General features: G+C 39.0%; 3 protein-coding genes across 4 annotated transcripts; 1 reads left to right on the top strand and 2 right to left on the bottom strand.

The window, feature by feature from the left end:
- The first annotated feature begins 2375 nt into the window (after positions 1-2375).
- On the top strand, positions 2376-17021 carry LOC139978425 (organic cation transporter protein-like). Its single transcript, XM_071988642.1, has 10 exons — positions 2376-2683; positions 3392-3741; positions 4066-4296; positions 6005-6201; positions 6871-7164; positions 7745-7879; positions 8389-8474; positions 8585-8705; positions 13637-13709; positions 14640-17021. The coding sequence occupies exons 2-10, from the start codon at positions 3409-3411 to the stop codon at positions 14784-14786; spliced, it is 1617 nt and encodes a 538-aa protein (XP_071844743.1). The 5' UTR covers positions 2376-2683; positions 3392-3408; the 3' UTR covers positions 14787-17021.
- On the bottom strand, positions 9502-12806 carry LOC139978426 (uncharacterized). Its single transcript, XM_071988643.1, has 2 exons — positions 11478-12806; positions 9502-10434 (listed from the first exon to the last, which is right to left on the bottom strand). Exon 1 carries the CDS (start codon positions 12582-12584, stop codon positions 11490-11492), a length of 1095 nt encoding a protein of 364 aa, XP_071844744.1. The 5' UTR covers positions 12585-12806; the 3' UTR covers positions 9502-10434; positions 11478-11489.
- LOC139978423 (uncharacterized) lies at positions 15817-27519 on the bottom strand. 2 transcript variants are annotated; one of them, XM_071988638.1, is made up of 11 exons: positions 27367-27503; positions 25793-25895; positions 24238-24429; positions 23484-23616; positions 22128-22228; positions 21802-21984; positions 21356-21531; positions 20939-21062; positions 20217-20315; positions 19867-19971; positions 15817-19473 (listed from the first exon to the last, which is right to left on the bottom strand). In XM_071988638.1, the coding sequence occupies exons 3-11, from the start codon at positions 24389-24391 to the stop codon at positions 17432-17434; spliced, it is 3117 nt and encodes a 1038-aa protein (XP_071844739.1). In that variant the 5' UTR covers positions 24392-24429; positions 25793-25895; positions 27367-27503; the 3' UTR covers positions 15817-17431. The 2 variants fall into 2 exon arrangements, with proteins under 2 accessions (XP_071844739.1, XP_071844738.1); XM_071988637.1 differs by lacking the exon at positions 25793-25895 and having other exon boundaries at positions 27367-27519.

Raw genomic sequence — 27519 nt, 5'->3', positions numbered from 1 at the left:
GGTTTCAACTTGCTGTCTAGGGAGGGGTGGGGGGATGGGTGGCTCATTCGAAAATGGTTCCAACCATCTGACTTTTATCTGTGCTGAATTATTTACATATCAATGAAGAAACCAAACTTGATATTTGTTTTCTTGCAATTTTATAATGAGCTGTTGCTTTATATAGTCCATATGAAGTATCTGTATACTCCACATATTCTGTATAATCACGCAGAATACGGGTTGCTAATATATATGTTTTTAACGGTGACGCCAAATGTTACAACTTGGACCCACAAAGTGATAAATTCCCCCAGAAATCCATAGGAATCCAAAAACCACAATAAACTGACTGGTTACATACGATACATATCTAAGGTAAATATTTTGAATAGTTTGTATACTGACTTCAAATCGGTTAGAGTGATTTGGTTGAATTATCTAAGGAAATTGTCATCAATTAATTGTAAGATGGACTGGATTTTTAGAATTTCCTGAGTTAAGTATATAGTACATAAAATTCAGTGCTGCAAACGTTTCACATCGCCACGGGGTCATTCCATTCAAAAGCCAGAAATGTGATGATTAAATATGCCGTAAATGTTCCAAATTACAATTTAATCTTCACATTAAGATATGAATTGTTTTTAAAACAAAATACTGTTGAAAGGTTTGCCAAACAGAGCATTTCTCTACACAGCCATCCAAGGATTCATAAAATCATGTTGTGCAAACATTTCGCTACAATGTCAGTTTTATGGTTTGGCTTAGGCCTACTACTTCAGTGAATAATGTGTTTGTTTACTACAAGGAGAAACAAAAACAATGTTTGTAGATCAATGATCGTTGATGAAATGTTTGTGCTCAAATATCAACAATAATTTAATTACAACAATGACAGCTTTCTTAAATAAGGCACAGTAAGATACAATTTCGGATGTGTCACGGATCCTAGGGTAAGCAGGAACACATCATGCGGAAAGAAATAGTCATATAAACACGTGATTTGGAATTTTACTTTAACATACATATAAAGGCCCATTCAAACGAGTTAACTTACAAATTAAGTTACATAACCAACCAGCACCAACCACCTCCTAAAAAAATTCAAGTTCATTTTTCATTCTATTCACCTCATCTCAATATCTGTTGGCTCTGCTTCGTCATGAATTCTTCCTGTTCTAGTATATATTTTCAACCCCTTTTATCTTTTTTTTGTAAGCCAAATGAACAACTATTTTCTTTCTATACATGATTCCGGCTTCGATTTCATTTTGATTTGATTCTATTTCGTTCCTAAGTTAATTCAGGGTTCCTTCTATTTCTATAAACGTTCGGTTTTGAAATCCAAGCTAGGTTTTTATCAGGCCTTCACCATCTATAAAACTAGAAAATAATTAGAGTTGGGAACCCGTTTCTATGGCAGATATATACGACTTACAAACAGGATTTATCGAACAGAGGAATACAAGACTTACCGTTTGCTTCAGTATAGTTTCTCCTATAGTTTTCCCTCACACTCTGTTACAATGTAGAGAGATATAGGTTTGTCTACCATTCAATAAGAGAAAGAACAAGCTCCGCACTACAACACATGTTGATACACGTAGTTTACAACTGCTTAGAGTAACAATAGGTCAGGAATTCATTTAAATACCTTACGTCGCCATCATGCAACCATGGCTTCTTTGCAGACCACAATACCTTGGAATGATCAGAGCCGGATTTAGACCTGGGGGGGGGGGTGGTGGGGTCACTCTACGTTCGGTGGGCCTTTCATACACAGAAATTAAAGTACACGGCAAATGACCAAATTTACACATAGAAGTCACTCGCTTGCATGTAATTGGAACTGGCGTGTTTTTAAACATAGTAATTAAGTTTAAATGAGTTATATATTTGAAGTAAATACATTTCAATACATGCTAGCAAAGCTCCCAGTAACTGTTTAGTTGAAGACATTAAAAATTAAAAAGAAAATCACTAAAAGAAACTAATTTTGATATTCTTGTGTAGAGGGGGCTTCTTTGGCAAGGGGCCCAGACAGTTGCCTTCCTACCTCCCCCTGGCCCCCCCCCCTCCCCGAATGATGATACATTAGGATAAATTAGAAAGAAGCCTCCTCAGCTTTAACCAACTATTTCGTAGCTCTTTCATGAAGAAAATTCAATGAAGAAAGACTCTCGAAACCGATAGACTAAACTAACGAACTTGAAACATATTTGGATGTTGCGCGGGGCATTATGTCCCAAGCAGGATCTCTTTCACTCGGACACAAAAACTGCATTAAAACAGAGAAAGGGGTTTAATATGATATCATGATTTGTTCAACATTTACCTGTTTTTTCTTGACTATTCTGGGCACCCGTCAAACGTTCCAAAGGTTGAGGACAGTTTAGTACCCACTATAATCTCTTTCGTTTGTTTTACCTTTTAAACAAGCCGTTTGTTGATGTAAGATACAGTTGGCAAACTAAAGGAGATACGCGGCAAGGTATATAGTGTCCTTTTAATACTAACAAGTCAGAAATTAACAGCAAACCTTGATAGATGTTACACAACCACCATGCTAACGAAGTATAGGCTCTATATGTAGGCTGAATGGACTCACGTTCGAAGAAGGATGCCGGGAATTATTTGTAATCCTTTCATTTCTGCCGAAAGAGACGGCAGCGTATATAGCCGCATACCACTTTCTATTGAGGTGAGATTTTGTCTGTCGTGTACTCATTAGCATAGAAACAATGTCAATAGTAGATCTATTTGCATAACCTGGTACTAGTAACGTACACATGTAACTGATGATAGTCTACCTACTGAATTAGACGCGAAACCTAACAAAATTTACAACGTTTTGTCATATTTTTGGGACCGTACCAATTATTTACTCCCCCTCCCTCACCCCCATCGTACCAATTGTACAGTAATGAATTCAAATGTCGTCAAGTAATAATGTGCGGTGTGGGCCTATCATGACAGAACTATCTTTGCGTCTTTGAGTGGCTCGAATACTGACGCAACCAAGGATGACTGATGTGTGTATAGGCCTACTATGGGTTCGTGTGTGATCCGAAGGTGAAGGACGGTGTCAACCACGTTCATATAATGCATATCATTCCTGCGAGGTATTTGCTGCCACTAAATGCCACATTTCTATAAATTACATTACCGTTTAGTATACAAGGGACACACCGCGGATTTCTTTCTTCTTTTTTTACGATGCAATGCCTCAATCATTCACGATACATAGCACCAGTCATTTCAAGGTACAAGTTGATGTTAATTGAAAATGTCAATTTCAGAGAGAAAACAAAACATAACTTAAATCAGGCTGTACCTGTATATATCTCCCGTATGTCACTTGTATCCAATGTATACATACCCTTAATGCTATACCTTCGTTGTTTCCCAGTCTCTTCTTACATCAAAATGGAACTAGACGAGGCTCTGAGACAGTTGGGAGATTTTGGACGATACCAAACAATCGTTTACCTGTTGATATCTCTAATTGGTCAAGTACCAGGGTCATGGCATATGCTCGCAATCAGCTTCTTAGGAGCGGTACCCGAGCACCACTGTAAGATCCCAGAAGGAGGTTCATTAGAGGACAGTATACCCCACATGGTCGATCCTGACATGGGACAGCTGGAGTATGACAGTTGTACCGTCTATGTGCAGGATGGAACCGAATCGAACCGAACTAAAGAATGTGACCAGTGGGAGTACTCGAAAGAACCTTACGGCGATACCATTGTCAACGAGGTAATGAATACAATTTTTGATGATGTGTATAGTAAAAGGGAAACACAATGTAGTTTTTAAATCACAAATTTAAGTTTATTTATATACCAAACTACATTTCTTGATAATTTGTAACAAAACGGAAACTAAGTATAATTACACATTTACGTATAGTTCAAAATTGGTGCAATGTGGAAGAAGGGGCTAAAACTCTCTCTAGTTTGGGTAATGTCTACCTAATCTTCCCTTCCCTGTTCAACCCCAACCCATATCTGGGCTCCTCCCCTAACCCATCCATCTACCCATCCCATGCACATTCATCTTATTCTAAAATGTTCGTTATAGTGGGATCTAGTTTGCGACCAATCAAATCTTGTGGAGATTTCTCAATCGGTTTTCATGGCTGGAGTCATGGTTGGATCAATCCTTTTCGGTCAGTTATCTGATCGATTCGGGAGGAAGCCTATCCTCTTCGTGTCGCTCGCTCTTCAAGTTGTCGTTGGTACAGTTGTGGTCTTCTCACCGAGTATAGTCTTCTTTACAGTCGTTCGGTTCTTCGTGGGAGTCCTCGAACAGGTAAACGTTTATGGGAATTCCCTGTTGCATGAAATAAAACAAATCATGTACTAAACTGCATTGCTCAACAACCTTGAAACAAATGTCAAATATAAAGAAATTTGCCTATGTCTTCAGTGTGATTTATGAAATAATTATGAGAGGACGTCATTTGAATGTCCTCTAAATATTCATGTGTGACGTCACTAGGATACTTGTACGAAAATAATACCCCTAATGGTGGGTCTAAAAGATTTAAATCAATTACAGTATCTATCATAACCATACAGTATCGGTCATAGTCATACAGTATCTGCCACAGCCATACAGTATCGGTTATAGCCATACATTATCTGTCATATCGTAAAGTGTCTGTCATAGACGAACAGTATATATATTTCATAGCCATACAGTATCTTTCATAGTCGTACAGATATGCCGTAGCCATACAGTATCTGGCATAGACATGCAGTATATGCTACAGTCCTACAGTATCTGCCATAGCCATACATTATCTTTCATAGCCGTACAGTATCTGTCATAGCCATACAGTGTATGTCATAGCCATACAGTATCTGCCATAGCTATACAGTGTCTGTCATAGCCACACAGTATCTGTTACAGTCTTACAGTAACTGTCATAGTCCTACAGTATCTGTCATAGCCATACATTATCTTTCATAGCCATACAGTATCTGTCATAGCCATGCAGTGTATGTCATAGCCATACAGTATCTGCCATAGCTATACAGTGTCTGTCATAGCCACACAGTATCTGTTACAGTCTTACAGTAACTGTCATAGCCATACAGTATCGGTCATAGCCATACAGTATCTGTCATAGCGTAAAGTGTATGTCATAGTCGTACAGTATCTTTCATAGCCATGCAGTATCTGTAATAGCCATGCAGTATATGTTACAGTCTTACAGTAACTGTCATAGTCCTACAGTATCTGCCATAGCCATACATTATCTTTCATAGCCATACAGTATCTGCCATAGCCACACAGTATCTGTTACAGTCTTACAGTAACTGTCATAGCCATACAGTATCGGTCATAGCCATACAGTATCTGTCATAGCGTAAAGTGTATGTCATAGTCGTACAGTATCTTTCATAGCCATGCAGTATCTGCCATAGCCATGCAGTGTATGTCATAGCCATACAGTATCTGCCATAGCTATACAGTGTCTGTCATAGCCACACAGTATCTGTTACAGTCTTACAGTAACTGTCATGGCCATACAGTATCGGTCATAGCCATACAGTATCTGTCATAGCGTAAAGTGTATGTCATAGTCGTACAGTATATGCCATAGCCATACAGTATAAACCATAACCATACAGTATCTTTCATAGCCGTACAGTATCTGTCATAGCCATACAGTGTATGCCATAGCCATACAGTATCTGCCATAGTCGTACAGTATCTGTCATAGCCATACAGTATCTGTAAATGACGTATATGATTTAAAATAATCTTACCTGAGTCATCGCAACTTGTGGATTTGCTTCATAAAACTATTTTACTCGTCATCGTCCTTATATATGAGACAAAGACAGCTAGTTCAAGTGATGCCGGAGTAACTGGGTGCTACCATTCTACTTTTATTGTATATTCACATATCATGTAGGGAAGAGGCAAAAGCTGGACATTACTCATTCCCACTACAGAGGATCCACATGACTACATCTTTGCATGTATTTCGCTCTCTCGTACTTTATAGGGTTATGACATAACTTCCTACGTAATGGTAACGGAGTTGTTCACCCCTCGTCGACGGGCCTATGCCGGTATCTTATTGACAAACTTCTGGGCACTGGGGATTATGTCGCTGCCCCTCTTGGCTTGGCTGATACAGGACTGGCGATACCTCCAGTTAGCCATAACCCTACCACTCCTGCTCGCCTTACCTCTTTGGTGGTATGATACAACCCAATACCTACTTCATATTTTTGCAAATCGCTGTCTATGTTTTTGTTGGTGTAGTCATTAAAGAAATTAAATATTGGCATTGTTAAAGCGCTGCATGCACGACCCCTCTCGTTCTAGTAGGACGTAAAACCTTTTTAGACATTTTGGTGACATCGTTACCTTAGGTAGCTTTCATAGTAACTTTTTTCTGCTCACAATCAAAAACAGCTGATGAAGACTGTAATACAATGATGTATTATTAAATGTCTCCAATAATCTAATTTGTCTTCAGTTTAAATACACACATTGTCACAACAATGTTGTAACCTCTGACCGCGTGGTGGTAACTGTGCCACGTGATCAATCGGTCGTCGTTTGATCCTTGACAACGTCATCATCTTTTAAAAAAGTAAATTTGAAAATCATCATTTTCAGTGACAGATTAATCCTCTTTTTTTGGCCCAAAATTAAGTTTTTAACACCACCCGTCTTTAACGTTTCGTTTGGTTGTCATTATACTTTAATACTCATTAATTTACTACCGTACTGTTTGTATCAAGTTCTATTTATTTCCTTTATAATTAGGTGAAAAATGAAAAGGGAAATGTTACTTAAAAAATTGTGATTAAATCATACATTGATGATCAAACTGTGATGTCGAATATCTTTGTATTTAAGGTTCATACCAGAATCTCCAAGATGGCTGTTATCCGTCGGTAAATACCGGAAGGCCAATAATGTATTAGCTAAAATAGCTAGATTTAATGGCAAAGAGGCCGATTCTGTACAGCTGAGCTCAAATCATAAGTATGATGGGACTGATGGTAAAGAAAAAGGAGGAGAAGTAGAAAACAGTAGCAAAAGCGATGATGTTTCCATAGCAACTGCTACGAAAGAAAAATCCGCCACAATTCTTGATCTCTTTAAATCGCGATTAATTTTGAAGATAACTGTGGTGATGATGTTTGTATGGTAAGTGAATAGCCTATTGTTGACCTGGCAAGGTTTATACGCGTATAAACAGTTAAAGAGAGCCACGAAGAATGACCCTGAAATTGCTATATTGATATGCTAAATTGGTCATACTGATTTAAATATTACATCATGCATTCCGAATTTCTATGTCTGGTTGAAAACGTTATTTCTATAGCATACTTGTGTCTTTGAGAGAATTATTAAATTAAACTTATTGTCAGTTCAAGTGATAGTCTATATGAAATAATTTATTTGGACCTATAAACAAACTTAGAATGTTTTTTCTTTCATCGGCCGAAACTAGAGTTTCACCTGGACTGCTTTGTAGCGTTTCATATAATTGTAATATCAGTTCTATCAAACTTACCCACAATTCACTCACATATATATCAAGTGCCTATAGTATGTATTGTTACTAAGACGAACTTGACCACTACACTGTACATTTTGTCAACGTTCGTTACCTCCACCCGACGACTTTCTCTTTATACAACACGTTCGATTCTGCCAATATCTTGGGGTTATTTTTCATATTTTGTAACTAATATAATCATGTAAACAATCAATCCTCCAACAGGTGTGTGAATGCCGTCATTTATTACGGGTTATCTCTAAATACTGGTAGCTTGGCGGGAGATCCTTACCTTAATTTCTTTCTAAGTGGTGCCGTGGAGATACCATCCTACGTCTTAGCTGTATTTGTTGTCTCATGGTAAGAGTGTCACCGTTATCGTTATAAGTCTTTATTATCATATAATATAATATATATATATATATATATATATATATATATATATATATATATATATATATATATATATATATTAACATTTAGTTAGCTGGATTAATGTGGTCTATGTAGCTACAGTGGATTGTGGTTGTAAACTGCTACTCTCGTTCCCCGTAAAGTTTGAATAAGTTTTACATTTACAATAACTCGATTTTGTTTATAGCAGCGTTTTACACGGCATATATGACCTCGTGTTGTTAGAACATTAGTGGTGTGCATAAAAAAAGGTGTTGTTCGTTCAAGTATAAGGAAAGAACTTTGGATACTTAATTCCCCATCATATACCCGGTATGTTTTTTTTCAGTTTTTAAATAACAAAATGACCTAAATTTGAATGTTATTCATAAGACAAAAATGTTTTTGTGAGTAAATATTATTATGAAATAAGATTTATTAAGGATGACTTTTCGCTTTCTTTATTTCCTTCTCAGGTTTGGAAGGAAAATCCCTGTGTGTTTTTTTCACGTTTTAGCTGGTCTCGCATGCGCAGTGACAGTTTTCATACCCCAAACTTCGAGTGAGTATTGCCCGTTTGAATTTGTAGTGACTGTGTTCAATATATGTATATATATATATATACTTTTTTTCAGTTATTATTTATGTATTATTTCATTTATACTTTTGCAGGTCAAGGGAAGGATTTGACGCCTTTAATTATCACCACAGCTATGACCGGTAAATTCGCCATTGCAGCCTCTTACGCCATTGTCTTTCTTTACGCCTCAGAACTCTTCCCTACCGTTGTAAGGTGAGTTTGATGATATGAACATATGTGCCTGGTATTGACGAGGGGAGGGGCACGGAGACGGAGGGTTGGGGGAGCTATATGTCGTATATATATTTATATATATATATATATATATATATATAAAAGTAATGAAAAATAAACGAAGGAAAGAAAGAAAATCACTTCATATGGCAATGGGTAGACTTACAACAAGTTAATATCATAAATAGTCAACGTTGGCCTTATAAACAGGATTATGCATAACTAAACACATATCCCAACCCAAGCAACTCCCTTAATTCCTTGCACCCCCCTCCCCCGCCACTGATCCAAACCATCTTATATACACCCACATTACATCCATCGACGACATAGCAGTTGGGCATCGAAAGACTTGTCATTATATGAATTTCTGGAATTTTCATAGAACATGATGGGAGTAATGAAATGGGGGAGGGGAGGGGGATGGGGCAATGGAAACGAGTGAGAGAGTTGGTAAACAATTTCGGTAGTTTATGAAGACTTCAAAGTTGACTCTATAAACAATGGTGAATTAGCGAAGGGAATGGGAAGCTTCCTCCTCATTCTGAAAAGTGGGATCAGTGGTATGTTTCTCCCCCCCCCCCCCTCCCTTTAATAGGTTTTGCAGATTTCTGGAGAATTTCGAGAAATCTCGACAATGAATGAGAGAACTTTAAAGATATGGCAGAAACTTGGAATTGAAAACAAAGCCACAATTTCAATTCAGAAGAAGAAGTCACTTCATGGAGCAATAAGTAAAATGGAAGCAGAGACTTTATCAAATGAGAAGCAAAAGAATTTTCTTTTATTTAAACATTTATATTACAAAAATTTCTTGAATCTTTACATTTTCTATAAAAAAAATGAGACAACATAGAGGACTAAAAAAACGAACCAACATAAATCCAGACACTTTGTGGATCACAAAGTTTTCAACAAAATGTTTTATTACGTAACAAAACCATGTCAGAACGGGTTATCCTTGTATGGTCGATTGTAAAAGGAAGGCGTATAGTATCACTACCCCCCCCCCTCCACCCCAAGTCCCTGAGAAAGAAATGACTGATAGCAATTACACTTCAATCACTAAATCATCAGTCATTATATGGATCACAAACTTCACATCCATTATAACATTGAGGAATGATAAGTTATGAATGTGGTTGTAAAATCAAGGTGTGTAGTATCTCGCCCACAACCCCATCCCACCCCGTCCCAAAAAGTTCCTGCAAGAGATTGGCTCAAGGTAACACTTTAATAATAATATTTAAATAATGATATTTCAAATCCTTTGTAGTTAAGTAAATCAGTTGATTCATTCGAGTTGTGTGAATTCATGAATTAAATAATATTAATATCAAATTCATAATATACTGTTCAATCAAACCCATCACACCTTGGTTCTTTGATTCTTAAACTTATTAATAGCATTGTATAACATTACAAATAAAAGACGGCTTATTCCTTTTAAAGAAAGGCATTTTGATTCGTATCGGCTCTTTACCTGTCCATCATGCCCCCTTCCTCCTTCCCCCACCCTCACCCCTTCCCCAGCCTTTCCCTTCCCCATATACATCTGTGCAGGCTGCAGACAACGGTTATCACGTGATAATATTTTCTACTGCTCTGCACACTTATGTTGAGTTGGTTGAATGTTATGTTTTCCGTTGAAATCCCTTCAAAATTTGTCTTGGCAGCTGGTACAACACAAGTAACATCAGTAGTATATCTGCAAAGAGTAAATAAATCAATAAATAAACTAAATATTAACATTTTTGTATTGTCACATGAGAAGGCAAATGTATTCATAAAACGTACGCAGAAATTACTTGGACTCAGGAGATCAAACTCCCCCCCCCCATACAAGCCTACCATACAAGCCTACCATACAAGCCTACTATATACATGAGGCGGATCTGCCACTTAAAACTGCAAGTAACAATCATCGACCTGAATACATCAAAGGACCGCTGCATATAGTTTATCTACGATCATACTGATATTGTTAACATCACTAATCAGCCGAGAAGACGATTATTGATCTTATTCTAAATAATTTGCCGTCGTTACCGTCTTATTATAACCTGACATAATAAGTAAATTGTGTTAAGTACATAAGTTTATCGACACTCATTAGATGACATATTCGAGACATGTGAAGATATACTGGCAAAGATTCGAAACACAATAAAATATTTTATAGCATAATTAGTCATATTTACAGATCTATGTAGGACGGAATGCACAAAGGAATCATTTGGGGGAACGTCTTCGAGTAATTTTACGATACCCCTCCCCATCCCGAAGGTAAATCAAAGTCACATGTCCCACTGACCCTCCTGAAAAAATCATCCGCCGCCCCTGATTTTGTGGTATTTCAACTCAAATGCCAGCCATTCTATCTCAAGTTTCAGCCATTTTCCACCGCCATTGACATTGGTTGTATCAATACAAGATGTTAATGTAACGGGCGTATTTTGGCGTTAAGGGGTGGCTAGTCTATGCTTATCTGCCTGCGAAGCGAGGCGAAAAGTAGTAAACATACATGTAGTACATATATTGAAGGAATGTCTCACTCCAGATTCGGCAATCAAATTCCCTCCAAACTACAAACAAGTACAGTTGCTACTGCAAATATAATCAACTTACAAATAACAGAAATAACATTGACATATACGGCCGTCTAATTACTTTCGTTATGCAAATGAGCTTCACTTGACTATATAGTCAGCTTACATAATATACACTCTTACAGTATATATCTACACTTACTTCTTTATGGTGTTAGTCCTCCTCCCTTATTCGTCCAGCCTTCACACCTCCACATGCCTGCACTTCCAATGTTTCTCTCAAATTCTCCAAGCGACCTGGGTCTATTTCATACGCAGAAAAATCTAAATGCGCTTCACTGGAAGTCAAATTGCGCTCGCTGCATGACAACTCGTATTCTTCGACATGGCGAGGAATGCGTTGAATTGCGGGTTTCATCTTGTACATTTCATTTCTTTGATCCGTCTTCATATTGAAACCTGGTTTACACACTTTACAATTATCCAGTTCGCATTCAATAAAATCGTCCTGGTGATTTAATTCACATCCTTCGAGTTCACAAGCTACGAACATGGATTGACGTCTACTCAATCCGAAATGGGATAATCTACTACTCCTGAGCTCTTCGATGCGAAATCGTTCGCTATAGCATACTGGTAATCTCTCGTCAACCGCGTTGCAATATTCATATTTACAAAGCTCTGTCGATCGTCGTAACCAAACATTACCATAAGGCGAAGACGTTTGTCGCAGCTGCAATCGGTGACACGTACGTTTGGCGGGAATGCTGACTGCTACATTTGAACTAGTATACACTTCCTTTCGTTTTCTTGGAGATGGCTTCAATAGGTTATCAATAGAAAACGATAAATTATGACTTTTCTTTACTTTAGGTTTGCAAGAGTCTGATTTGGCAGTCTTCTCTATTCCTTGCTCTTGTTTCACTTTCGTCTCGGTTTTCTTGTCGTTCGTTGTCTTCTCTTCGTTTCTATCAAGTTTGACACTTTCATCGATTGTCCAATAATTATCCTTCCCTTTAGGTTTATCACCATCGCGTAATACCTTAACGAACGCAGGATTTGCCGACAAGTTATGACGTAAGCTATTTTTCCATCCCACGTAGGTTCCGTTAAAACAAGAGTACCTTTCTTTCAAATACGCTTGTATTTCATGCAGAGTAACCATTTTGCTTTTCGAATCTTTTATCGCCATGGCAATCAGTTTGGAATATGTGTCCGGAAGTTTTAAATGTCGTTGGTAGTGTGGTCGTTTGCTCTGAACACTTTTACGTTTGGGCTCCACAACAAGAGTGTTCTCCTCAGCTGCCATGTTGTACAGCGAAACGTAGTCTCTTCTCCTTTATGAAATATTTGTCAAGATTTTTAGTCCTGGGCTAGGTTCTAGATCAGTAAGACACAAAAAGCACCATTGCAGATACAGATTCAGCTAAAACTGACTACAGTGATTGTACACAAAATAATCCTGACTTAACCGAGTGCTCGATGCAGAGCTAATGAACTTACTGAGCCTGCAGATCTTGGCATTCTCCTCTTGGTAATGTTTGACCAAACCCATTTCAATCACAATAAGGGTTTACCGTTTTGTACGACTTTCACCCAGCCCTCATTGGGGTACTTTGTTTACATCTAAACCTAATCTTCCTATTGTTCCACCTCAATTGTTGACGGGTTTAGTTAGGCAGACGGTATGAATAGTTCAGATTTGAGGCCAAGTTTGATTCAAACGTATATATGCATAGTTGATTAAATGGACGTCGATGTGGTTTCTAACTTGAACTACTTACTCAGTGTGATGAAGAAACTAATCGATTGAAAGTTAAGAAGACTTTTCGGTGAAAATGAAGAGAGACAAAAGAGATAGATCCGACCAAAAAGATTAAAAGTATACACTAAGAACTATTGGAACCAGAAACACACTGCCGCAAACTCATTGGAGACAGAGTTAATCGTGTTTCCTAACGTGACGAAGTAATTTGACAAAACTTCGTAACTCATTAAATTATCGGCCGTAAAAGAAACCAGAAAATAAAAAGCGTTTCAATAGCCCGACATTTTTTATGACAAGAACTACATCACTGGTATTTGTATGGAACACTATCTACAATTAAACGACGGAGAGGCTAGCGGGGGGGGGGGGTGGAAGGGATTTCACTAGATTGCAAAATTTGTAATGACATTCAACTAATACATTATAACATCACGTTAATGTAACGAAAAGAGAACTTGAGAATCATGACATTTATCACGTGTCGTGACCATGTGATTAGGTCTGCGACAGAGCAGTTTTGGATAATTGCTCTACATACTATATTCTTAGTCAACCAATTTAATATACTGCTATGATTTTTTTTTCTCTTCCAGAAATGTTGGGATAGGAGTTCTGTCTTTCTCGTCCCGTATTGGTGGAATCATAGCCCCACTCATGATTCTTCTGGTAAGTCGATTTCATAGCGGGTCTGAGGCGCGCATCTAATCGTTGCTATAACAAACTTTGTCACGATTGATAAACCATTGACTTGTATAAGGTTCGCCGTGTTAAGAGGATTAGACTCTCTAACGGGTAGTATCAACGTATAGTGTTACTTTGGTATATATTGCAATGCCTGACGAATGGGTCCCGGGATGTCCCACTCTGACCACCGGGTCCCGGGATGGGTATCTAGCGGGCATAACCCGGACCCATATTTAATGAGGGGCCCAGAAGAAATGTGTTATAGGTGTAAAGGAGCTCTTTGACGCCCCTGGATATTAAGCAGGAATAGCGTAGCCTATAACAGAGCAGATGAAAGATTATGTAACTTTATCGAATATCTCTCAAAAGCTATAGAATATAACGATGGACTGACACCTTGAATGCATAACGCGACTGGTGTATTAGAAGGTATACTGAAATGTTAAATTGACCATGGCACGGACAATCACAATATAAACGCACCTTAGACTACCACTGCCTGAAACGCACTGTTAGATCGTGTGCGAATTGGTGTCATGATTGTTTACTGTTTTGTTTGTGTTAGGCTACAGTCGGCAATTAAAAATGGTGGAAGTTATGGAACTTTTGGGATACTACCAAAATAGCGGGGCATGGCTTTGCTTAAGTTTATGGAATCCACGCGCGCGAATCTTGCTATCATAGACATCTGTCCATTGAGTATCTTATAACTAATTAAAATTATATGATACTTGTAGGTTATTTTAGAAACGTCAAATCAGAAGGGAAGGGGTCCCATCCCTAGATCGACTTGTGGATATCAATAATGTCGTGCATAAAACGCTACAGATAAAAATCGCCAGGTATCTACTATGGCGAAAATATTAATTCAACACTCAACTTCTTATACTTAATTATCTTTGTTACTCGCAGGAGGATTCGTACCCAAAGGTACCAATGGTGATTTTTGGAATTTTATCACTTTTGGCTGGATTTGCGATTCTTGTTCTCCCGGAAACGAAAGGTCAAGTACAACCACAAACTATTGAAGACTTAAATCGAACTTGGAAGCAAAGGTGAAGGTGGACGCCGCAGTCAGTATGGAGTTGCGTGGACATCTTTTTTATCACTTTTCTGCTGAGGCAGAGTTTGTAAATCGCAGGGCGGCTTAAGATAGAATGAGACATGATTTAGCTGACAAAATGTTGTCCTTAATTATGAATGCTGATGTGATTGAGAGTGCATCGTCGGTACGAAGGCTGACTGGACTTTTGTGTTCCAAAGATAATCTGCTGTACCTATATATTCTCAATGTTGCAACGTGGCTATATGCGCGTCGACGTAGGTTTGATGTGGTGGAGAAGGGAGGGGGGGGGGTGGGAGGGGAGGTGTCAGAATACTGTTCAGTCAAATTACCCGCAAAAAGAAGTAATATTTATCATGAAATAAATGAGTACGATTGCTATACTAGTTTCACCCGATTGCTGTTTCATTTTTTTTTTTAAGCCGCTATTGAAGTAAACATCTCCCGTATTTTACGCATTTCTGAGGTCACAGCATGACACTTGTTGTCCTACTCGCATCTGTCTGGTTACAAGAGGAAACTGACTTTCGAAGGGCGAATAAGCTTCAAGATAATAACATGCGATTATGTACGATGGCGTGCGCAAAGAGAGAGGAGGGAGGGTTGGGCGGGGGACGTGTCCCTGCATAGTTTTACGGAAGGGGTAGGGGAGGGGAAGTTTCAGTATTTATTTGCACAACCCTACTTTTAGATCTTAGTCTAACTATGCCTCAGAAAGCAATGCTTGACATCTTAATTTTTCTGGGCGAGAACACCCACACCACCCCCCTCCCCCTCTCCCTGCATTCGCATTCAACCAACCCACAGACAAATCAACCACCCCATTGACACATCCCTCCTTCGTCAATGTGTAAATCAGCCCACACCCGTTCATAAAGGTTCAAACCCCTACCTCAGTTGGGGAAGATTTGCCCCACCCGTACAGCACACCTTATGCCCCCACCTTTGTTATCCTCTGCACATCGCTGAACATGTTAGAATATAACAAAAAAAGATTTTAAAAGAAAGAGAACAAATTGACATTGATATACTTCCAGGCTTTGGCACTACTGTAGCTCATTATTATTGTTGATAAATTTACAAATATATTTTTACATCTGCCCTTTGACCCTGCCAGATACCATTTGTCACTGGTGGTACATAGCCATTTGCCCGTTGCTTTCTCCACTGCACTAACGTGCATTGCAAGTTGGTTAATATTCCATGGAATACACTCCATCAAAAACAACCAAATTCTATAAAAAAACTTCCAAAATAAAATAAAAAACAAAAAGTTTCTCTTTGAGAAACAACTCAAAATATACAAGGGTAAACTAGCACAAACTCTCTTTGCCTGATTGAAGGTGTCAGGTTTTACTATATGACAGCTGCAGGAAAATGGCATGTTTGGATCAGGAGAATGTAATATTTACTGATCGCAACAGGCAATGATATAAATATAGTCCAAGGTCAATCAATGAGTTGAAAATTACTAACAACCAGACATAACTACCAGAAATTATCATTTCAGGGTCTCCAAATTATATTTCTTACATTTTATGTGTTATGACCTTGATAATTGCAAGGCTAGACAATGTTTCATTCTAGATCAAAGTATTATAACAAACAAAACACATGCATGAAAATTTTCTTTTGAACTTGAAAAATTAAATAGAAAATTATCAACGCCACATCAAAAATAGAACAGTTGCTGCAATTGGGGAATTAATGATGAATTTATGAACTATTTTCTGTCTATGCAAAGGAATCTTGATACAAGCCATTAATCATTTTTTAGAATGTTCTAGTCAATGTATGAATTTTTGTTCTTGATACTTTTGAACTTAAAATCCCCAATTTTTTGGGAAATATATCACCCGACACTTTCTGGGTCATATCTAGTCAAACTGTGATATGGTTCCAGAGTACGTACGTACTATATGTATGTGATGTGACCTCTGACCATCACCCCTAGCAACGATACCATTAAACAGAGATAGGCAGTCAAACCAATTGCAGGACTAGTAGTATTCCTGAGGTAAATGGTTCAAATTACCATTCTACCATGAAGTACTATCTTTGCTTTCTTAAAATTTGGTTAAAAGTTCACGGTTAGTGTTGTCGTTAATGAATGATCAAAATGTCCTTAAAAGTTTGTAACATGAATGCAAACTTCATGATTTTGACCCTGGTGTTGAAGTATAAATGTTAATTTTAACACACCCCCCTTTTTTTTTTATAAATTCCACAAACACTATCCATATATTCTCTTTCGATGGAAAACCATCCAGCAATGAAATCCCCTGACAATGGTAAAAACGTCCAGTGTGAAGGACATAGCTACTTTTCCAACCGAATCTTGCAGTCCTTTGTAGGAGATGAAAAAGTGGTCTCTGAGTTTCACTACCTAGTTCAGCAATTTTTTAACCGAAAATGAAAAAAAGCCTCGTTTAGGTTTGTTGCTCAAAAGGGTATCTTTCTCGGAATTTACGGAAGGCCCCGACGTGTCTTGCTGCGTCGCCAAACTCGATGGTCCCGTACGTATCAAACATTAAATTGTGAAAACATCGCACGTTAGGAAACCATGAGTTAATAGTTTCACCAATTCCTATCATTAGTTTCTGTCATGAAAGGGTATTACCAGTGTTGAGAAAAGACCAGATCACCTGTAATTATTAAAAGGTCTGTGCGGAGGGAAGTTCCTCCTGGGAAAATCATTGCGCCAATTGGTGTACCTGTTTGGTCTGATGGGAGGCGGCAGCCTGTACGGTCGGTTCTCTTGGTATCTGTTCTCCTGATGATAGGGTTCTCTTCCATAGTTCCTGCTCATTGGCTCACGCTCTCGGTCATTGTAATCAAAGGCCGGTTGTTCTCCTCTGAAGGATCTTTCCTCTGGTTCGTAACTGTCCCTGGGCTCCGGGGACCACGTATTACCCGGTCTATTCACCGCGGCGTCCCCTCGGGGTGAGTAACTGTTAGATCCGAGCACTGGAATTGAGGCCACAGGTACAGATGGCTCCATACCCATGGGTGGGGAAGCCAGGGGCCTGGCGGGCTCTGCCACCATTGGTGGAGGTGGTGGGTATGGATACTGCGTCAAGGGATCAGAGCCAATGACTGATATCGGGGAGGTTACCTCTGGTGGCTGTGCAGGTAGCCGTGGTCGTGGAGGTACCAGAAGGGCGGCGGGCGGCACCATCTGACCGTATGGCGGCTCCTCTGCTGGAATGTCGCTGACATTAATCACCCGTGGGTTAAAGTTCATATCTCTGCCAGGATGGGTGACTGGCTCGGACATCATCAGTGGTTCCGGCTGAACAGGGTTAGCCATAGAGTACACAGGCTCGGACATACGTACCAAGGGCTCCGGCATGAACTGATTGTCATTGACGTTACTATTGTACATGGTCTGCATGGTTGCACTGCTAAAAGAATTTGTGTACTCCGGTGTTGTAAAGGAGGGGTCCTGACTGGTTGAGAATGGGGTAGTGGGGGGTGCTTCTGGTTGATAAGGCTCGTACTGCTCACTAAATGCTGGCTTTATGTCTTCATCATCCGGGGCCATCTCATACATGATGACACTATGGCCTTGAGCCTCCGATGCAGGTTCATACCTCTGATTTCCCCTATCTTCAAAACCTCTTTGAGGACCTCTTCTAGCATCAGGGGGAGGTGGCCCTGGAGGAGGTCCTGGCGGTGGACCTGGCGGCAGATCAGGAAGCAAAACAGACGGTTCCTCTGGAGGAGGTGCTGGAGGGGGCACTGGAGGTGGTATGGGTGGCACTAAAGGAGTACTGATAACTGAAGGTGCCTGTGGCATGGTCACTGCTGCGCTCAGCACTGGTGTGAGATGGATTCTTTCATTAGCTTCTGCATTCACAACATTATCCGTAGCAACCCCTGCTGGAATCTGTCCGTGAATCTGAGAGGGTTCATAATTTGATACGTCACCACTCAAAGAGGCAGGCATGTCCCTTTCAGGACTGTTCTCTCCAGATTCCTCATCCTCCTCCTCCTCCTCTGCATTACTAGTGTTCAAGTTAGCTAAGAACTGACCCAAACCAAACGGTTGCGACGCACTCGAGGCAGGGACCGCCGGTTTTTGTTCAGCGGCTACGTCGCGAGACAGGCGGTTACTCTGACGGGTGGACTTGTGGTCTTCATGGCTCTCACCGGACGCTGTGCTGTTTTCCTTTTGTATAGCAGATTGCACTGACTGAGTGAGCATACTGAGACTGGATATGAACGATTTTGATGGGCCGCTCTGGTTGGCAGTGGAGGTCTTGGAACGGTTGATTATCTTAGATAAGAACTCGATGGGATTTGTGGTGGCTTCCTCTACTACCTTCTGCATACTGCTTGCAGTCTGCATCTCGTCTCGGAGTGGGGTGCCGCTGCTTTCATCTGGCGACTCTCCCTTTGACGGTTCCCTCTCTTCGTCGTCGCCGTAGGGTACGATGGGGCTGTGCGTCACTTGTGAACCATAGAAGGACATCTCTGTTGTCACCTGTCGATTCACCTCGGGTACTGTTGGAGCTGCTTCTAACTCTGGGTCGTATTTGGCCTCTGTAGTCTCTTGCGATGTTAGGTTAAGGTCACTTGGTGAGTTTTCTGGAGATGGTGCCGAGGTATTAGAATGAGAAGGACTGGGTGTGTTTGTTGCTGAACCTTTGAAGCTAAGACCACCAGTCAAGAAAGAGGCACCTACGACGATAAAGAAGACAAAAACGTTGCTTAAGGGAATATGCAACTAGTGCTGTAAAACAAGTTTTGCCAATGCTAACAACACTTAAAAAGCTCTTTTCAAGGGTTCTTTTCTTGTGGTATTTTTTGGAGAGGTGGGGTGGGGGGTTCACTTCATTTGCTTCTAGTCTGAATTTGTTTACTCTATCACAGTTTCCAGTTCATTTATACACAGCATTTACTAAAGTAATCATGCATTCTCTCAATTCTTTCTTTGTATAAAAAAGTTGCCCTAACTGTTTTAAAGTATAGTTATCACATGGTTCTGTGACAAGCTACTCTCTGACATCCTGACCAGCACATTAATAGATAAGAGATGGCAAACTCGTAGAAAGGCATAAGGTTTATCTTTACCTGTGAAATTTGCCAACTGTTCCAAATTCCCTGATTTTTGCTCACGGAGCGGTGTTACTCGTATTGATTTGGAAGTTGTCTTCTTGTGGGTCACAGTGGACACGGCTGTGTGAATGGAAAGAAAAATCAGTTGATTCAGGAGCCTTAGCTTACGATGAGGATAATTGCTCATAAATTATCACAGTATGCTGTAGACTAAAATGTGTTTCATGAGCATAACACTCAAGTTAGTGATGCAAGATGAGTGCATTTTGTCTTTCTACTTAAATTGCATCTTAATTTACCCATAGAGAACAACAACAACACTGACACCAGAATCTTGCCTAAAATCTAACTGCTACCACACTGACCCATTATTGATCCACGCTGTACTCCACCTTCCTCATCCGAGACCTCCATGTCCTCGACATCCACCTTGTCCATTGCAGGGTCATCTGGGGGCGTAGCACCTGTTGAAGGAGAGGGTCAAAGGGGTCAGAAACCTTGCAGGGATGCAAACCTATATAACATGACTATCTCCGATTAATGCACTGTCAGATGAAGAAAGCCTACACGTCTAGGACTCAAAGGAATAGGAATGGCATACAGTACTCAATTATACTGGATACTGTTTGGTACTTTTGTTGGCACTCATTATTGGTACTTCTGTTGGTACTCATTATTGGCACTTCTGTTGGTACTCATTATTGGTACTTCTAAGAAAGCCAGTGCACAAGTTACTGTTCAATTGGTCAACCTGTTTTAATGCTGTATTTTGAGCTGGTCCTTGGAAACAATCAAACCAATCCATGCAATATTTACACATTATTGGATACCCCACAATCCAAACTTGTAGTGTGAGCACAAAGTCTTGAGTACAAACACGAGGACAAGAAAACCCAAAGTATGAGTACCAGGTCCTGAGTATGAGTACTAGTACATTAAATTTGATTTCTCCCAGTACGTTGGCGTGTTAAAATACAAAGTCCTGAGTATGAATATGAATATGGAAAAATGTACTCCACTACAGAACCCCTCTCCCCCTCCCCCTGAAGTGGAATTTATCAGCTTTGATGATGCCTCGATTACTCACCAGGAGATGGAGCATCTATGGATGGAGAAGGAAGTGGGCTCATCTCTTTATCAGGGAGGTGTTTCTTGTATTCCTCTAACCGTTTCTTCAAAATTCCCACTCTGGTACTGAAATTTTTGTATGCCTTAATGTAGTGGGAAAATATACAAGAGATATTCTCAAAAATAAAAACATCACGACTCAAACTAAAACAGTTGCCCGTGTTTGGTCATCAGTTTTCTACAAATGGATTTATGGGAAAAAATGATTTATGAGGAAATGATAAACAAAGTTTGAAAGGGTAAAAGAAACTTCTGGTCAAAATGGAGAGTGACATGTGAAGATGATAATTCAAGAAGGCATTTGTGATTTACGAGATATATGAGCTATCGACCACTAAAGTTGAGTCCAAACCCTGTAGCTGTTTTGGGAACTTACGTTGGTCACAATCTTTGCCTCGCTGTGCTGGGCATCGTAGAATATTTCACTTTTCTTTAAGAGAGAGACAACTTCTCTCCTCATGTCTACTTCTTTCCTCAGAGAAATGACATATTCCTCCAGTTTGTTGGCTCCATCTTCAAACTGTTCAGAAAATCTCTTCCCACCCGCTCGATCTGTCGATATGAGATGGCGAGATTTGGGATTTTGGGCTAGGCTTCCAAGATTTGAGGGAGAGAATTAGAAAACTCAAACAAATGAAACAAAAGACATTCCTTTTTGCAACATGGAGTGCAATCAAACAAAGAGAAGGACTAACAGATTAATCAATTATAGATCAAACTATTCCCAGCCTCTCCCTCCTGTCTTTCCCCTCCTCCCTGATGAAGGTAAAACTCCATCAGAAGAATAAAAAAACAAAAATATACATCTGTGAAAATATTGACCTTTCAGCTTTGAAATTGATTCCATGCTGGCTACATCTACATTTAGGTTGTTCAGCTGGTTTCTCTTCAGTTCCACCTCGCCTTCAAACTGAGCGAGGTTTTCGATTGCACCGGGAACATCTCCAGGGTTAAAGGACGCAAGGAACTGGGCATCCACTTTGGGTTTGGCACTGCGGGTTGAAACTGAAACGAGAAGACAACCATTCGTCAGTGAAAGGTAACATCGGAGAGTTGAAGAGATATAAATCTAGTCTATTGAACCCAGCACCTCTATGATCCAAGGATTCATCGTTTGAGATAGTTGACTGTAAATTAATTGGACCTACCCGTGGCTGCTTGAAGCCTCTCGCAAAAGTCGTCGTCAAAAATACTTCTCTCCTCCCAGATTGTGATTATTCTGAGAACGTTCTTCCTGATTGATTCGTGTCTTTGGAAAATAGAAAGAGAAGAAGAGAGAGAGAGGGAAAGAAATAGAAACAGTTTCATTTCTTTATATCACAACTATCAACAAATGGTAAAGCAACAGCATCGTTACTCTACATGAGAATGAAATGCAATGGGAAACAGCTTTACATCTTCTGCAAAGGAAAAAAAAAACTTTGTTGTTGACCAGAGAAACCTAAACCTAACCTGAAGTAACAGTAGTTATAAACTGATACATGAAAAGCAGCTGTTGTCAAAGATCGTAAAGAAAATGACTAGAAAATTCTCCTATTATACAGGTTGGCTTATTTGAGGATGTACCATTATTAAACATTTATATATTTTTTTCAAAGATAAAAAGAAGGCAAGCAATACACATTAAAAATGAAACTTACATCACAAAAAATATGCATTTTTAATACTGCATTGTAAATTGACATATCTTCCCCCCCCCCCCCATTTTTAAGATATTCAACTTATATTGTTAAATCTCTGGAATGCTCAGGCGTTGAGGCTAAATTAATGATTACCACGGCAACTCAGTGCAGGCTGTAATCTTAATGTTTATCTATAACTTCACCAAAACACGCACTATTAACTTCATGATGACGACAGGGTATGCTTGAATGACATACGACACTATTTGTCCTGGAAATTTTTTTTAAAGCATTGTTAATGTCATTTGAGGCCATAAAAGTGTTTATGTTTTCCTCATTAAGTTTTGTCTTGCATCTGATGAACTGACCTTATGGTACAGTATGTATTTTAAACTAAATAGTCCAGTCACTTTAAGTGATAAACCAGTCTTTTAAAGGGGCATTTCTGAAAACTTGAAAAGTGTTATGGAAAAAAAAACGTGACTGATAGCAGTGGCAGTTTAACAGGCCACAACAGAACAGAATTAGTTTTGTGCGTAAAAGTCACATCCAATGCTACTGCTAAAATACTGGTTTGGATTACATTGAAAAATTGTGGCATTTAACATTCAGCTGCAGGCAAAATATACAGCACAGAATCGCACCATCTTTGAGGTTTGTATTACACTTAACTGGAAGAATTGCACCAGCTATTTGCCAAACTCCCCTCCAAAAGTTTTATTTTCATCCATTTTAATAACCATTTGGGTTGATTATTGTTGGAAACACACAAATAATTCGTTTTCTTCTCTGTCACACTTTGTCTTTTCATCCCTTTGTACTTTTTGTTAATATCTTTTATCAAGGCTAATAGTATATATATCCTTGATTACAATAGGTCACCTGCACAGAGTTGCTGCTTCCTCCAGTACAGTGGCAAATGCTTCCTTGAAAGCTGCAACTCCCTTTCTTCTACTGTTTTGTATTACATCGTTGGCAAGGTACATCAAGGTGAGTCTGTGCGATTCCTTACTCGCTGAAATATAGTAAGAAAATGAACCATCAAGAAAAACAACATGAGACATGAGTGACAGCGTAACTACCAATTAGTGATTACCCATCAGAAGTTCACAGAGTTGAGCTATTTCCTTCACTACTACACAATTCCTTACTTGCAGAATATGTACCAAAAAGAAAAGATTGAATTATAACACATGATTAAATGATCATAGTAATAAAGTACCAGGGATATAAATATCTAAATATTTCCTTTGTAGCATGTATCCCCCAAAAATTTCTTTGTGAATGAGGGCTCAAAATATTGGCGCATGTTAGATAAAAATCTTCCTAAAATAGCGGCGGCATTCAGATATAACAGGTAATTAATGGATGCTCTTGTTTTAATCTACAGTTCAATAGACTGTCAATCCACTATAATTGGCATTCTCCTGAGGGCATCTCCTCATAACACAAATGATAGCTTGTTATACAGCAGTGAGGTTCGTTGTTTGAGAAGTCCCATTCATAGTTATTGATGGAATATCGTTAATTTCAGACTGCACTGTCCATGGCAAATGTTCCAAAATAATCCATAGTTGCAACAACAAGACAAGAAGAAGAAAACAATTCATATACAATAATGAACGTATCTCCTTACCATCTCTGAGGGACTGAATCCAAACTTCAACAATTTGTTTGGAATGATTTCTGTGATGTGCTACCCAAAAGGCCATAGTCTGAACACTGTCTTGGGTGCTGTTCATGTTGGCAAGCTTGTGACGAAAGCCTTCTACATTCAAAGGAGTCCCCATCTTTCCTAAATATGATGTTTAGTAACTGGATTGCGGCTCTGTTCAAAGATACAAACAGCAATATAAAAAGGTGTTAACTCTACATGGAGAGAATGAAACATGAACATGTATTTGTTGCTATCTCATTTTCCTGATATTCATTTTGTAGTACATGAGATCTCAAACAAAATGTTTAATGCTTACAATAAGTAACAAACCTGTGTTAACAACTGCTTAATAATAAGAAGATTTGTAACAACTACTTGACTGTCATGATTAGCTTTCTTCATGTTAGTACTAACTGTTGCCTAGTAATATCAATGAAGGCCTAAGTTTTTCCTAAATTTTCTACAAAAGTGTTAAATGTAGTAATTGAGGAATAAGAAATCAGAGAGATGAGCTAAATTTCTTTGTTTGATAATTAATGCAGCACGGACGACTCAAACAGTAGAAAGGAGGAAACTCAAAGCATGCACTTCTAAATGTCACCACGGTAACACCAACACTTTGAAAAAGTAGTTCACTAGAATTAACATTATTTCCTAATTTTCATTCATTTTGGTTTGGGAATTGTTCACTGGGACTGAATGTGAAGTAAATTACACATATGTAACAACAACGAGATACCAATACTGGGCAGTTTCTTGGTAACGTTTGTAATATTTCAGCAATGGGCTGTTTGGCATATATTCTTAAGCATGTGCTCACCAGTTACATACATATTAGACACTTATATAGCGCTGCTACATCAAGACCATATCGCTTTACAAAAAGAAACCTAAATCTTAGAATATAGATAAGTTTTCAAACCTTTCTTGAAAATGGACAAAGAACGAGAACTCCTAATGCTAACAGGTAGGCCATTCCACATGCGTGGGCCAACAAAAAAGGAACGATTTACAGTCCGCTGCTAAGTTAGCAGCAGCTTAGTTTAGTTTAATAGAAAAATATGATCAGGAGGGACACTCAATTCCCAATCAAGGACCCTATGGGAGAGGATAAAAACTGAAGCCACAATAAATCAGACCCGATTACAATGCTAAAAAGTGCTCATCCAAAGCATTTCTTAACCCATTCACACTACTTGCAAGTACAACTTTCTCAGGCAAACCATTCCACTCATTTACAACCCTACAACCCAAGTACTTCCTTCAACTGATGAATTTTGAGCCTGGCCAAAAGGGATTCAAAATTAGTCCTCCTAAACAACTTCCACATTCAACACTTTTGCCTAATTTCACATCTAACTTTCTTATTCATCCAGGAAGGCATGCTGCTATTACGACAATTCTTCTTCCAGGGAACATGATTTTCCATATGACCTTAACTCATCATTTAGCTCAACAGATCCAAGACTGAGAACTTGAGAAGCACTCATGTCTCTAAACAAATTAATCCAATCCGTATAATTTAAATGCTTACCAGTCAAAACATCCCTTTACCAAAACGTCCCTTTACCAAAACGTCCCCGCTTTTGGTCAAAACGTCCCCGTTGGTCAAAACGTCTCCGTTGGTCAAAACGTCCCTGTAAGTCAAAAGGTCCCCGTCTATCACATTCATTCATAGTTGTGAATATATATTAATTTTAAGTTATAATTTGGCTAAGTTATCGGCATGCAAGTTGGATTACAGGCGCTAAATAAATCATAAGGGACTATATCGTTTAATTATATTTGGTATGAAAAAGGTATACGCTATATGTTTTTCAGTGAATTAATGAATTAAGGAAAACAAAAAATATTATACAAGAGGAATTAAAAAAGAATTTGGATGCGTATACTATACAATATATATATCTGCTAAAAACTGTGTTTTCAACCTAAACTATACTTATCCTTACTCTTTGATTTGAACTGAAAACATCCACACTTGCATTCCAACTGATTATAAAAGCGGGGACGTTTTGACTCACAGGGACGATTTGACTGCGGGGACGTTTTGGTAAAAAGCGGGGACGTTTTGGACTTAAAAAAGCGGGGACGTTTTGGTAAAGGGATGTTTTGACTGGATACCATTTAAATAGTAAAGTTTCAATTGCCACTGTATATATCTGATCACAAAAATCAGGGACCGTTTCCTGCCAACAGAATTTATGACCTTGCAAACAACATCAAAAGCTAGTATATCATGATCGCTAGTTCCTAGTTTTCCTAGACCCATCAAATCAACAACATGACTTGGATCAGAACTCAAGACAAGATCCAGGATGTTACCTCCCCCTAGTAGAGAAAGTAACATGCTGATGTAAAAAGCAATCTTGCACAACATCTAGAAAGTTATTACCCTTCCTACCTGGAACCATATATCCAATTTGCCAGGAAAATTAAGATCGCCTATTATAACAACATCACCTTTAGCAGCATTTCTGATTGGTTCAAAGAACAAGCCATCGTTATCTTCACCGTGTTAGGAGATGGGTAAAGAACACCAATAGTAATAACACCACTGGACCTCTTGGAGTTGCCTGTGGACAACTCTCACCAGACAGAATTGACAAAGAACCTTGCAACTGATACTTCTAAACACTTACAATATCATCCCTAACATACAGTAAAATTCCCCACTAATACCATTAATATGTGTATCCCTCCTGTTCTGACGATACCCAACATACTGTGCATAAGAAACCTCAGGAAAGTTGTACTATCTTTGGCCGTTAACTTGCAACCCTCTCAAAATATTCCCAACTAAATATATGACTTGTACTTTTCAGAAAGTATAACCGTACCGTTTGTTTCTATCATCGCAGGGATATGTTAATGTCTTCTCAATTTGCTGAGATTGTGACCGAAAAGCGATAACAAATTCGCATAACTAGTACTCGGTGGTACCACTACCACAGTACAAGTATGGAAATTGTAGCCTAACGTTAACCTGAGTTTGCCTAGCGTTAGGCAAACATCAACATGAATGCCGTAGTAAGGAGTAAATAATACACTTAACCTAACAACTTCGGGAATTTGACAAATTTGAGTCGTTTGGTTCAAACACCTTACCCTACGTGTGCGCAATAATGGCACAGATCAATACTTTCTTGGTGTGGTTCGTTAGATGTGTTGCAACGGCATGCGCACAATTTTCCCGCAATCCGCAGCTTACGCGATGCATGATTCCATTCCTGATCTGAGTCCAGCCTTGAGTACATCAAC

Source organism: Apostichopus japonicus, chromosome 13 (genome assembly GCF_037975245.1).
Source record: "Apostichopus japonicus isolate 1M-3 chromosome 13, ASM3797524v1, whole genome shotgun sequence".
Lineage (NCBI taxonomy): Eukaryota > Metazoa > Echinodermata > Holothuroidea > Aspidochirotida > Stichopodidae > Apostichopus > Apostichopus japonicus.
This window is presented reverse-complemented; position numbering and strand designations above follow the sequence as displayed.